General features: G+C 38.5%; 1 protein-coding gene across 1 annotated transcript in view; it reads left to right on the top strand.

The window, feature by feature from the left end:
- The window catches only part of ttn.1 (titin, tandem duplicate 1), a 141287-nt gene that overhangs the window by 79647 nt on the left and 48066 nt on the right, over positions 1–13574 (top strand). The window contains 24 exon segments of the mRNA XM_042764516.1: positions 23–325; positions 458–739; positions 872–1171; positions 1255–1557; positions 1649–1957; positions 2122–2397; positions 3387–3683; positions 3768–4061; positions 4149–7118; positions 7209–7529; positions 7627–7910; positions 8295–8595; positions 8686–9096; positions 9183–9458; positions 9553–9852; positions 9948–10250; positions 10354–10653; positions 10757–11044; positions 11157–11459; positions 11539–11841; positions 11931–12236; positions 12378–12665; positions 12791–13081; positions 13195–13482. Coding sequence (XP_042620450.1) covers positions 23–325; positions 458–739; positions 872–1171; positions 1255–1557; positions 1649–1957; positions 2122–2397; positions 3387–3683; positions 3768–4061; positions 4149–7118; positions 7209–7529; positions 7627–7910; positions 8295–8595; positions 8686–9096; positions 9183–9458; positions 9553–9852; positions 9948–10250; positions 10354–10653; positions 10757–11044; positions 11157–11459; positions 11539–11841; positions 11931–12236; positions 12378–12665; positions 12791–13081; positions 13195–13482 — 9897 coding nt within the window.

Below are 13574 nucleotides of genomic sequence, written 5' to 3'. Positions count from 1 at the left end.
CATTTGACCTCTTTTTGACTAGATGTTCCAGACCGTCCAGAAGATCTTGAGGTGACTGCCATCACCAAAGACTATGTCAGTGTGACTTGGAAGCCACCAAAGTATGATGGAGGGTCTGAGGTGTTATCCTACATTCTCGAGGCTCGCACGATTGGCAAAGACAAGTTTGTCAGACTGACCAAAGAGAAACTGATGGAGAGGAAATACACTTATGATGGTCTTCGTGAAGGCGACACCTATGAATTCCGTGTCAGTGCAGTGAATGAAGTTGGTCCAGGCAAACCATCCTTCTCCACTAAGCCAATTACATGTAAAGATGAACTTGGTGAGTTGTTATTTTATTTATTTATTTTTTAGCTCTTCAACTGCTCTTCATTTGGTACACCACATTACACTAACTATTATCTAAGTGTAAATGATGTTCATGATGTGATATTTTTTATTTTTCCCATTTTAGAGCCCCCTACAATTGAGCTGGACTTCCGTGATAAGGTTGTTGTTCGTGTTGGTGAAAGCTTTGCACTACAGGGGCGGTATACTGGAAAACCAGCCCCATCTGTCACCTGGTCAAGAGATGACAAGGAACTAAAAGCAGATGACCACATCAAGTTCAAAAATACTACTACCACTATGTGCCTGGGTATTATTAAAGCTCAGCGTGGACACAGTGGCAAATACTGTGTGACAGTTGAAAACTGTACTGGAGCTCGTAAAGGCATTTGTAATGTCACAGTTGCAGGTAAGTTTCATGAAACAAGACACATATTTACTAAACTATAAAATAATATGATGAATAAAATAAATACACATTTTGGTCTGATGACAAACAAAAGCAACCTATCTTATCTATGTATATTTTGTGCATTTATAGATCGACCATTGCCTCCAGAGGGCCCAGTTGTATTTGAGGAAGTTCACCGAGATCACATGGTTATTTCTTGGAAGCCCCCTCTTGATGATGGTGGATGTGAAATTTCTAACTACATTATTGAGAAGAGAGATGTAAACAGGGACATGTGGACAGCTGTAACATCTGCCACCACAAAAACCCACTGCAAAGTACCTAAGCTTGTAGAGGGTCGTGAATACATCATAAGAATTTGTGCTGAGAACATGTATGGCATAAGCAACCCACTGGAGTCAGAGGAGATGAAAGCTAAAGATCTATTCAGTATGTTAAAGCACAAAATAAATTTAAATCTAAACCTGTAAAAATTTTATGTTTTGTTCCTGATATCCTTCACCTTATTACAGGGGTACCTGAGGCACCTGAGCAACCCACTGTAAAAGACATCTTCCATGATTCAGCACTGGTGATTTGGAACCGTCCTCGTGATGGTGGAAAGCCCTTAACAAACTATTTATTGGAGATGAAGGAGCCCTCAGCTAAGAGATGGTCTCGTGCAACCAGAGATCCAATCTACCCAGCTACACAGTATAGGGTACAAGACCTTGTTGAAGGCTGTGAATATGAATTCCGTGTAATGGCAGAGAATGAAATTGGAACTGGAGATCCTAGCCTTCCCAGTAAACCTATTCTTGCTAAGGATCCCATTGGTAGGTCTTCATTTTTTTATGGTTTCTTTTTCTTAATGCATATCAAGAAATAATAATTTTGATAATTCTTTATTCACTTTTTCTTTAATAGTTAAGCCAAGCCCACCTGTTTTGCCTGAAGCTGTTGACAAGACTAAAGATTCTGTAAGTCTGTCATGGCGTGTTCCTCGCCATGATGGTAAAGGAAAAATATTTGGCTACTTGATTGAGTATCAGAAGCCCGGTGCAATCGAATGGATCCAGGCAAATGAATCACCTGAATCATGCCCAGACACCAAGTTTGTTGTGACAAATCTACCAGAAGGTGGAGAGTTTCGATTCAGAACTATGGCTGTGAATGCAGCTGGAAAATCTGAGCCTGCTTATGTCAAGGAACCAGTGAAAGTTCATGACAGACTTGGTAATTTCTTCCTTTTTTTTACATATTCAGAAAACAGTAGTGTTGAAAGGTAGCTGTTGCTTTATAATTATACATATTTAACTGGAGGTATGTTGTACACATACTGGAAGATAAAAAAAAAAAAATAATTCATTCATATCCTTCTGATCTCAATTCTCATGCAGAGGAGCCGGAGTTGCTGTTAGATGCCAATATGGCACGTGACCACCTTGCCATGGTTGGAACAGACATCACACTTAGTGCCACATTTAAGGGCATGCCAGTTCCCACTGTCTCTTGGAAAAAGAATGATGGTGAAGTTCCTGCTCATTGTCTTATTGAGGTCACAGCAAGTGGAAGCAAACTTCACATTAAGAAGTGCACCCGTGCTGACTGTGGCAATTATACCATCACTGTTCAAAATGCAGCTGGAATGAAATCTGCTACCTGCACTGTTCTTGGTAAGAATGTTTTAAGAATAAACACTTATCTAGTGTATAAACACTTATCTAGTTAATTTATAAAAAATGTGTATACTGTTATCTAGATGAATATACATATATATATACAGTACAGGTCAAAAGTTTGGAAACATTACTATTTTTAATGTTTTTGAAAGAAGTCTCTTCTGCTCATCAAGCCTGCATTTATTTGATCAAAAATACAGAAAAAACAGTAATATTGTGAAATATTATAACAACTTAAAATAATAGTTTTCTATTTGAATATACTTTAAAAAAATAATTTATTCCTGTGATGCAAAGCTGAATTTTCAGCATCATTACTCCAGCCTTCAGTGTCACATGTATCATCCAGTCTATCACATGATAATTTAGAAATCATTCTAATATTCTGATTTATTATGAGTGTTGGAAACAGTTCTGCTGTCTAATATATTTGATGAATAAAAGGTTAAAAAATTGCATTTATTGAAAAAAAAAAATTCTAATAATATATATTCTAATAATATATTTTCTTTACTATCACTTTTTATCAATTTAACACATCCTTGCTGAATAAAAGTATTGATTTTATTTAAAAAAAAGAAAGAAAAAAAATTACTGACCCCAAATTACTGACCAGTAGTGTATACTGTTATTACAAAATATTTATATTTTAAAAACATAGCTTCTTTTTTTTTTTTTTTTTATCAAAGTATCCTTAAAAAGTATCACATGTTCTGAAAAAATATTAAGCAGCAGAACTGTTTCCAACTTTGATAATGAGTCATCATATTAGAATGATTTCTAAAGGATCATGTGATAATGATCCTAAAAAATTCAGCTTTGCATCACAGAAATAAATGATAATTTAAAGTATAATAAATTTAAAAACAATTATTTTAAATTGTAATAATATATCACAATATTACATTTTCTGTATTTTTGATCAAATAAATAAATTTTATTTTATTTTATTTTATTTTATTTTTTATTTTATTTTTTCTTAGATAAACCCGGACCACCAAGGAATATTAAAATCTCTGAAGTCACAAGTGAGTCAGCTTACCTGACATGGCAAAAGCCAGAAGATGATGGTGGTGCTGTGATCTCCCACTATGTTGTGCAAAAGAAAGATGTAGCAGCTGAAAACTGGGTTCCAGTTTGTGCTGCATCTAAAAAGCTTAGCCTTATGGCACAATATCTGATGGAGGGAATTCAGTATCTCTTCAGAGTTGCAGCTGAGAATCAGTTTGGCAGGAGTGCATTTGTTGAAACTAAGCCCATCAAGGCAGTTGATCCACTTTGTAAGTATTAAATATAATGTTACTTTTAAATGCTAACTATTTTATACTGGTTTGTTAAATTAATTTGTATATGTTTACCTAAAGATCCTCCTGGTCCACCCAAGAATCTACATCATGTGGATGCAGACAAAACTGAAGTATGGCTTCAATGGGAGTGGCCTGATCGCACAGGTGGAAGTGAGATCACCGGATTCATTGTTGAGCATCAGGAAGAAGGTGCCACTGACTGGGTGACCTTCAAGACTGTCAGCAATCCTCAATGCCATGTTTCTGGACTTATGGAGGGCAAAACCTATAGATTCCGTGTAAAATCACAAAATGCAATTGGCATTAGCCGACCAGACACCAGTGTGCCAATTACTTGCCAGGAAAAAACCTGTAAGGCTTACACAATATTATATTTAAAAATTACTGACAACATATTAAATTGTATTATGCTCAATGTTAATTAATTTTTTTTTTCAGTGGCTCCAACTATTGAAGTTGATGTGAAGCTTATTGAGGGTCTTGTTGTGAAAGCTGGCAGTACAGTCGTCCTCCCAGCAGTCATGCATGGAATCCCAACTCCAACAGCCAAGTGGCAAAGTGAAGGAAATGAGCTTAAAACTGAGGGCAAATTTAAGATCATTACTGAAGGAAATTCAACTGTCTTGACTATTAGTGAATGTGTCAGAACTGACAGCGGAGAGTATGGCCTTACTGTGGCAAACCCTGCTGGAAGCAAGTCTGTTGCTCTACATGTTACAGTCCTTGATGTTCCATCTGCTCCGATTGGTCCTGTAAATATCCTTGAGGTTACCCCTGATCATATGATAATCCAGTGGCGTGCACCAAAAGATGATGGTGGCACACCTTTGATGAACTATGTTGTAGAGAAGAAAGATGTCAAGAAGCCTTGGGAGCCGTGGTCAGTTGTAAGTTCTGGAAGTACAAGCACAAAGGCCAAAGTCCCACGTTTGGAGAAGGGACGTGAATATATTGTACGTGTACGTGCTGAGAATAAAATTGGCATTGGTGCTGGCCTTGAAAGTCCTCCCACTATTGCCAAGCATATGTTTGATCCACCAGGTCCTCCTGGCCAACCAACATGTTCTGACATAACAGAAAGTGCTGTAACAGTGTCATGGACTGAACCAGAAACTGATGGTGGAAGCCCTGTGAGTGGCTACATTGTTGAGCGCAGGGAGATGACTGGTAAATGGATTCGTGTCAATAAAACACCAGTCTTGGATGTAAGATACAGGGTCTGTGGCCTGTTTGAGGGCAATAGCTATGAATTCAGAATCTTTGCTGAAAATGTTGCTGGTGTAAGTGAGCCTTCATATCCATCAGACCCAGTGAAAGCTAAACGTCCAATTACTCCTCCGGGGCCTCCAAGTAACATTAAGCTGAAGGACTGGAGCAAGTCATATGCAGATTTGGTATGGACCAAACCTTCCAGAGATGGTGGCAGCCCCATCCTAGGCTATGTTGTTGAATGCCAGAAATCAGGTTCTGCACAGTGGGATAGAATAAATAAGGATCTTATCAAGTTTTGTGTATTTAGAGTACCTGGACTTAGTGAAGGCACCGAGTACAGATTTCGTATTAGAGCCTCAAACAAGGTTGGAGATGGTGAGCCAAGAGAACTCACGGAAACTGTGCTTGCCAAAGACATTCTTGTTCCCCCTGATGTAACTGTTGATGTTGCTTGTCGTGACCTCATAACAGTTAGAGCAGGGCAAATCATTAACCTCGTAACCCGTGTTAAAGGCAGACCTGACCCTGAAATCACTTGGACTAAAGATGCAAGAGTTCTAGGCAGAGATAAACGCACTGAGATGAACAATAACTTCCCTCTTGTTGAGCTGGTAATTCAGGAAGCTGTTAGAGCTGATTATGGAAAATATGCAATTCAAGCAAAGAATAGCAGTGGTCAAGCACAAGCTACAATTATTGTCAATGTACTTGATATTCCAGGAGCCTGTCAGAATTTGAAGGTTGCTTATGTTACTAAAGACTCATGTATGGTTTCTTGGGAAAATCCAGAGGATAATGGTGGCACTGAAATTACTAATTATAAAATTGAGTGCAGACAACCAAGTCAAAGAGGATGGACAGTTGTTACTTCTGACTGCACTAAACGAATTTTCAAAGCTCCACTTGTTGAGAAATGTGAATATTTCTTCCGTGTGAGTGCAGAGAATAAAATTGGAGCTGGTCCACCAACAGAAACAAAAGCACCAGTCCTTGCTGTTGATCCAGTTGAGAAACCTGGTGAGCCAGAGAACTTCCAAATCTCTGAAATTGGCAAGACTTTTGTCTTTCTCAAATGGAAGAAACCAGAATACGATGGTGGTAGTCGTAACCTTGCTTACCATATTGAAAAGAAGCCTAAGGAAGCAGATGAATGGGAAAGATTACACAAAGGTGCTATAAAGGAAACCTATTTCATGGCTGACAGATGCATTGAGAATCAAATTTATCAATTTAGAGTTCAAACAAAGAATGAGGGTGGAGAGAGTAACTGGGTGACAACAGCTGAAGTTCTTGTAAAGGAGGAACTTGTACAGCCAGAGCTCAAAGTCAAACTGGCAGGTGTTCTTGTTGTTAAAGCGGGAGATGCCATTCCAATTGAGGCAGAGCTTATAGGTAAACCTCAGCCTGATGTAAAATGGTCTAAAGAAGGTGACACTGGAGATATCACCAAAAGCCCAAGAGTACAAGTTGAAACTGGCACCAACTTCACAAAATTCCTGCTCACAAATTCAAGACGTGGAGACTCTGGAAAATACATAATTTCTGCAACAAATACTGCTGGAATCTGCTCTGCTGAGGCCAAGGTTAATGTTCTTGACAGACCAGGTCCTATTAGAGACCTGAAAGTGTCAGACATTTCTGTGGACAGATGCAAGCTTACATGGGAGATACCAGAAGATGATGGTGGTTGTGAGATCTATAACTACATAATAGAAAAATGTGAGACAAAGAGAGGTGTGTGGTCAATTCATTCAGCAGCTATTATTACCAATTCAGCTAAAGTTACTCGCCTTATCGAAGGAAATGAATATATATTCCGAGTGAGAGCTGAGAACAAGATGGGTGCTGGCTCTGCTGTTGAAACTGAGTCCATTGTTGCAAGGACCCAGTTTAGCAGACCAGGTGCACCTGATGCTCCAGAGGTTACCAAAATTACCAAAGAAGAAATGGTTGTTATGTGGTGCTCTCCTGATAATGATGGCGGAAAACCTATAACTGGTTATATTCTTGAGAAAAAGGAAGAGCATGCCATTCGGTGGGCCCCTGTTGTTAAGTCCCCAATTGCAGGGACACAGATGACCGTTACAGGTTTACTGCCTAATCATGAATACCAGTTCCGTGTTAGGGCTGAAAATGAAATTGGAACTGGTGATGCAAGCAAGCCATCCAGATCATTCCCTGCAAGAGATCCAGTTGGTATGTCCAACTACAGTCAAGTAATTGGTCAAATTTTTGTTTGTTGATGTATTTACAACTAATTTTATTTTGTTTTTTTTCTATTTGCAGAGCCTCCTGGTCCCGTTAGTAACTTAAAGGTGTCTGACAGTTCAAAGTCATCAATTACTCTTGCATGGACAAAGCCTACATATGATGGAGGTGCTCCTCTTATTGGATATGTTATTGAGCTAAGAGTCAAGGGAGCAGGCAAGAAGGGAGATGAATGCTGGAAAAGGTGCAATGTTGCTGCCCAGTTGATTGGAACAGAATTCACAGTCTCAAGCCTGGATGAGAAGCTTGAATATGAATTCCGTGTTTCTGCCCAAAATCAGGTTGGCTTAAGTCAGCCAACTAATCTTGGGGGAGCTGTGACACCAAGAGAAGTCTTGGGTGAGTTTTCATAGACTACTCTTAAACTTTATCAGCAACATTACTTCCTAATTCTTAATTCCTTGTGTATTTATCCATTTTTTTCCACACTCTTCAGAGGCCCCCGAGATTGATTTGGATGCAGAACTGAAGAAAGGTTTGACTATTAGGGCTGGCTGCCCAATAAGATTGGTTGCAACAATCAGAGGCAGACCCGCTCCCAAGGTCTTATGGAGGAGAATGGGAAAAGATAATGTTGTACAGAAGGGCCACGTTGATCTCATTGACACTATGACATTCCTTGTTATCTCTGAAACCACTCGTGATGATTCAGGCAAATATTCATTGACTGTATCCAGTCCAGCTGGAGAGAAGGCAGTGTTTGTGAATGTCAAAGTACTTAATAAAAAAAAAAATATTTTAAAAAATACGACTAATTAGAAAAAAAAAAAAAAAAACAAAAACCTAAAAATAAAAAAAAAAAAAAAAAAAATATACATATCATCTCATAACACACATATATATATATGTATATATATATATATATATATATATATATATATATATATATATATATATATATATATATATATATATATATATATATATATACATATAACCTAAGCCTTCAAAACCTAAGCGTATGAAAACACTTAAAATATCTAACTTTTTTCATCCATATATATATATATATATATATATATATATATATATATATATATATATATATATATATATATATATATATATATATATATATATAATTTTATTTTTTTTTCAAAAACAGACACGCCTGGACCTGTTGTTGGTCTTGAGGTTGCTGACATCACACTGTCATCTTGCAACCTCACATGGTCTCCACCTGAAAATGATGGTGGCAGTAACATCACTCATTACATTGTAGAAAAACGAGAAATTGATCGCAAGACTTGGGCAACAGTGAAAAACAATATTGATAACACCGCATTTAAAGTTAGCAATCTCGTCCCAGGAACAGAGTATTACTTCAGGGTCATTGCTGTAAATGAGTATGGTCCTGGGGTCCCAAGGGTTACAGCAAAATCCTATCTGGCCTCTGATCCTATCAGTAAGTGTATTCTTAGTCAGAACAATTTTAAAGGCTTTTAGAATTCTTTTTGAAAGGGTATTACTATAACAATTGTGTCTCTTCCCTCAGGCAAGCCTGATCCACCACAAAAGGTTGATGTTCTGGAGATTACTAAGAACAGTGCAACTGTGGGATGGGTGAAACCAATGCGTGATGGTGGAGCTAAAATTGATGGCTACATTATTGACTATCTTGAGCTTCCAATGCCTAAACCTCCCAAGAAAACAGTGGAGGCTGAAGGTGAGGCTGAGCCTGGTGTAGAGCCGGTGGCTCCACCCCAGCCCAAACCTGTAATTGAGGAAGAGAAGGAGGAGAAAAAGGAGGAATGGACGTCGTACACGGTCGTAAAAGATTTGAGCATCTCTGTTGCTGGATTAAAAGAGGGAAGAAAATATCGCTTCAGAGTGGCAGCAAGAAATGCCATGGGGTGCAGTCTTCCCACAGAGACCAGAGAAGCTTATGAGATCAAGGAGCAGATGTGTAAGTTATTAAATCATATATTACTCAAACATATTTTGAACTACACTTCCACTAAAAACCTGTTCAATCTTATGATTTCTTCCCAGTGGAGCCCAAAATCATCATGCCTGAGCTGGTCACTGCAAAGGCAGGAGCAAAACTGAGGGTTGAGGCTCTTGTATCTGGAAAGCCAGCACCAGCGTGCCAATGGAAACGGGGAGAAAATAATGTAGTCCCATCAAGCCGTCTTGCTGTGCATAAATCTCTGAACATGTGTGTGCTCATCATAAAGGATGTTTCAAGACAAGACAGTGGTGAATACAGCCTTGTTGCTGAGAACAGCACTGGAAAAGTCGACCAGACTTTGAAAATCATCATCAGAGGTCAGAATTTTTAATTTTCATCATCAGCACCTTCAACAATAATGGGCTATGTGAACATGCAGTTAATTTTTCAACAAACATTCTTTTGTGTCAGATATTCCTGGACCACCTGAGCCACCATTTGAGATCAGTGACATAGATTCTGATGCCTGCACACTCTCTTGGAACAAACCTACTGAAGATGGTGGTAGCAATATTACTAATTATGTGGTTGAGAAGTGTGATGTAAGCAGAGGTGACTGGGTTACTGCTCTTTCCAGCTGTGGCAAAGCTGGCTGCAGAATCGGAAAGCTTATTCCTGGAAAGGAATATATTTTCCGTGTTCGTGCTGAGAACAGATTTGGTATTTCAGACCCCCTTACATCTGAAAGGATGATTGCAAAGTTCCCCTTTGGTGAGTTGAAAAACAAGCAGCATCTATCAACATGCAACTGATGATAAAAATGGTGTGTCCTGTTTGTTAGTGTTTAACAGTTTAATATCTTTTAGATGTTCCCGGTGAACCTTTGAACTGCCGCATCAACAAAGTGAACAAGGACTGCATGTTTGTGGCTTGGGATAAGCCTGAGTCTGATGGTGGCAGTCCAGTTACTGGATACTACATTGAACGCAAAGAAAGGAACAGTCTCCTTTGGGTTAAGGCTAATGATTCTGTTGTTCGCACAACTGAATATCCTTGTGCTGGCCTAATTGAGGGTCTGGAATACACTTTCAGAGTGTCTGCTATAAACCGAGCTGGTCAGGGCAAACCAAGCAAGAAAACTGAGTTTATCACAGCAAGAACACCTGTTGGTATGTGGATGTAAAATAGAATGAATTCCTAGGTATAAATGTCTGCGTATTAGATGATTAATACGAATGATGTTTTCTGTTGATTTATTTTTTTAAATTGTAGATGCTCCTGGAAAACCTGAGGTGCTTGATGTGACTAAGAACTCAGTTACATTGGTTTGGACCAAACCAAAGAATGATGGTGGAAGCAAAATAATTGGATACTATGTTGAAGCAATGAGGCTTCCAGGAGACACTTGGGTGCGTTGCAACATAAGTAGTCAAAATGTGCCTCGTGAGGAGTACACTGCAACTGGGTTAGAAGAGGGTGCTAAGTACCAGTTTAGGGTAATTGCCAAGACAGCAGTTAACATCAGCAGGCCATCTGATATCACTGACCCCATTCTGGTGTCTGCAGAAAATGGTAAGCATTTTTATATTTTGTAAATGTCTTTCAAAATGTTTTCTAAATGGCTGTCGATTGCTATTTGACTTATTGATTTTCTCTCATGCTTGCTTATCTATAGTACCTCCAAGAATAGAGCTTTCAATACAGATGAAAAAGATGTTGCCAGTAAAGGCTGGGTCAGATGTTTGCCTTGAAGCTGAAGTTTTTGGTAAACCAATGCCCAAGGTTACATGGAGCAAGAATGGAGAAGTGTTGAAAGCTGACAAAGAATTCAAGATGTCTCAAAAGAGACATCTCTTTTCTATGAGCCTTGATGCAGTTACTAAACTTCATACTGGAAGTTATGGAATTCTTGCAGTAAATGCAAGTGGTTCTACAACTGCAGAAATACAACTCAAAGTTTTAGGTGAGGAAAAAACATATAATTTTATTCTTTAGCTAAATTATCACTAAGATGAGATACAGCATATTCATGTCTCCTTTTGGCAAAATAATAATCATACATTCCCCTTACACAGATATACCTAGCCCACCAGCCTCTATCAAGTTTGATGAGGTACTTTCAGATTGGATCAAGTTGAGCTGGGAGGCTCCACTTGCAGATGGTGGTTCTCCAATTACAAATTATGTTGTTGACAAACGTGAGACAAGCAGAGCTAACTGGGCCCAAGTTTCTGCTAAAATCAGTGGTGATACAAAAGAATGTTTAGTGGAGAAACTGATTGAGGGGCACGAATATCAGTTCCGTGTTCGTGCAGAGAACCGCTACGGTACTGGTGATGCCATCATATCGGACCCTGTTGTTGCAAGGAATCCCTTCAGTAAGACCTTACTATTGGTCTATGTATTTTACTTTTTGGATGTATTACTACTGGATTGTAATGTACTTCTCATTTACAGCTGTTCCTGGAGCATGTGACCCACCGGTCCTTACAAACATCACAAAGGAGCGTATGACTGTAAGTTGGAAAGAACCATCTGATGATGGAAAATCCACTATCCTTGGATACATAGTTGAGAAACGTGAGACCAAGGAAATTAACTGGACCAAACTGAACAGAAAGCCCTTACTGGAGAGAACACTTGAAGTTGGAGGTCTCTCTGAGGGAGCTCAGTATGAGTTTAGAGTCATTGCTGTTAATAAAGCTGGCCTTGGCAAACCCAGTGAACCATCTAATGCCACCTCTGCTGTTGATCCTTTGTGTGAGTTGTGTCAGAAACTATTTACATTATCTTGTATAACTAGGAATAAGCGAGAGCATTTATGAATTCCTCTTAATACTTATTTACAGATCCTCCAGGCCCACCCATTTCTCCCAAGGTTACAGACACAACCAGCAGCACCATTAGACTAACTTGGACTAAGCCTGCAAATGATGGTGGTAGTGAAATTTTGGGATACCTTGTCGAATGTAAGAGAACTAATACAACAGACTGGATAAGATGCAACGTACCTAAGAACCTTCAGGATACAAATTATGTTGTGACTGGACTATTGGAGAACTCAGAGTACCAACTTCGTGTTACTGCTGTAAATAAAGTTGGATTTAGCCAGCCTTGTGAAGTTCCTGAAAAACATGTTGCCAAGGATGTTTTTGGTACAAATAATTTACTAACTTTTAAATCTTTAATTGTATATTTTGTTAATTCTCTTTTAATTCTGGTCATGAAAATACAAAATTAAAATATTGTGTAACTAATGCCTGAAATATATAAATGTATTTTTTTTCTGTTATTAGCTGCTCCTGAGGCTGAGCTTGATGCAGAGTTGAAGGACACTTTGGTGCTCACGGCTGGCAGTAAAATGAAACTTCATGCCATATATAAGGGTCGACCAATCCCCAGGGTGACCTGGGCCAAGATGAACACCAACATTAAGGACAGACAAGGAATCATAATCAAGACAACAGACACTGATACATTGGTTTATGTTGAGAAAGTCAATAGAAATGATGCAGGGAAATACATTCTGAATCTTGACAGTGTAAGCGGAATGAAGATGTACACAGTTATTGTCAAGGTCCTTGGTGAGTCCTAAGAGGTTGTTTATATTTAGATATATATAGTTTATAGTTTACTTTATATACTGTAGTTCATAGTATTAATATTTTATATTAACTAACATAATTATATATCTTTCAACACTAAACAGATACTCCTGGACCTCCACTGAATCTGATGGTAAAAGAGACATCAAAGGACAGTGCCTCCATCCTATGGGACGAACCTCTAATTGATGGTGGAAGTGAGATTACAGGTTACATTGTTGACAAAAAAGATGCAGAAAGGAAAGCATGGTCAAATGTTTCAACCACTTGCACTAACACATCTTTCAAGATTGATGGTTTAGAGGCTGGGAGATCTTATTGTTTCAGGGTTCTGGCTCAAAATATGTATGGCATTGGTGAGCCATGTGAAACTGTGGATGCTGTTAGAGCTTCTGGTGAGTGAAGATCATTTCTGACTATGTAATCTTCAGTTGCAGAAACAATTTCAATGTACATTTTATAATAAAAATGCTAATATTTATTATTGAATAAAACTAATATATTCCAGAACAACCTGGACCAGTTATGGACTTCAAGACCTTGCTGGTAACCAAGGACTCTTGTACTCTTTCCTGGAAAAAGCCCATCAGTGATGGAGGAAGCCGCATCATTGCATATGTTCTAGAGGTCCTTAATGGCGAAGACAAATGGAAGGAGCTTCTTAGATCAAAGAATATGCAATATAGTGCAAAGGACCTTATCGGAGGAAGGGAATACAAATACAGAGTTAAAGCAACAAATGATTCTGGTGATGGTCCTGTGAAAGAACTCTCGGTGATTGCAAAAGATGTCAATGGTGAGATTAATAATTTTGCATTTATATAAAAATGCCCTTGAGCTCTTTCTGTTATACTGTGTTTTAAATCTGCTCCTTATGAATAATTTTTC

The sequence above is a fragment of the Cyprinus carpio genome, chromosome A9, assembly GCF_018340385.1.
Source record: "Cyprinus carpio isolate SPL01 chromosome A9, ASM1834038v1, whole genome shotgun sequence".
In the NCBI taxonomy this organism is placed as follows: domain Eukaryota; kingdom Metazoa; phylum Chordata; class Actinopteri; order Cypriniformes; family Cyprinidae; genus Cyprinus; species Cyprinus carpio.
The sequence above is the reverse complement of the archived record's forward strand: the minus strand, read 5'-3'. Positions and strand labels throughout refer to the sequence as shown.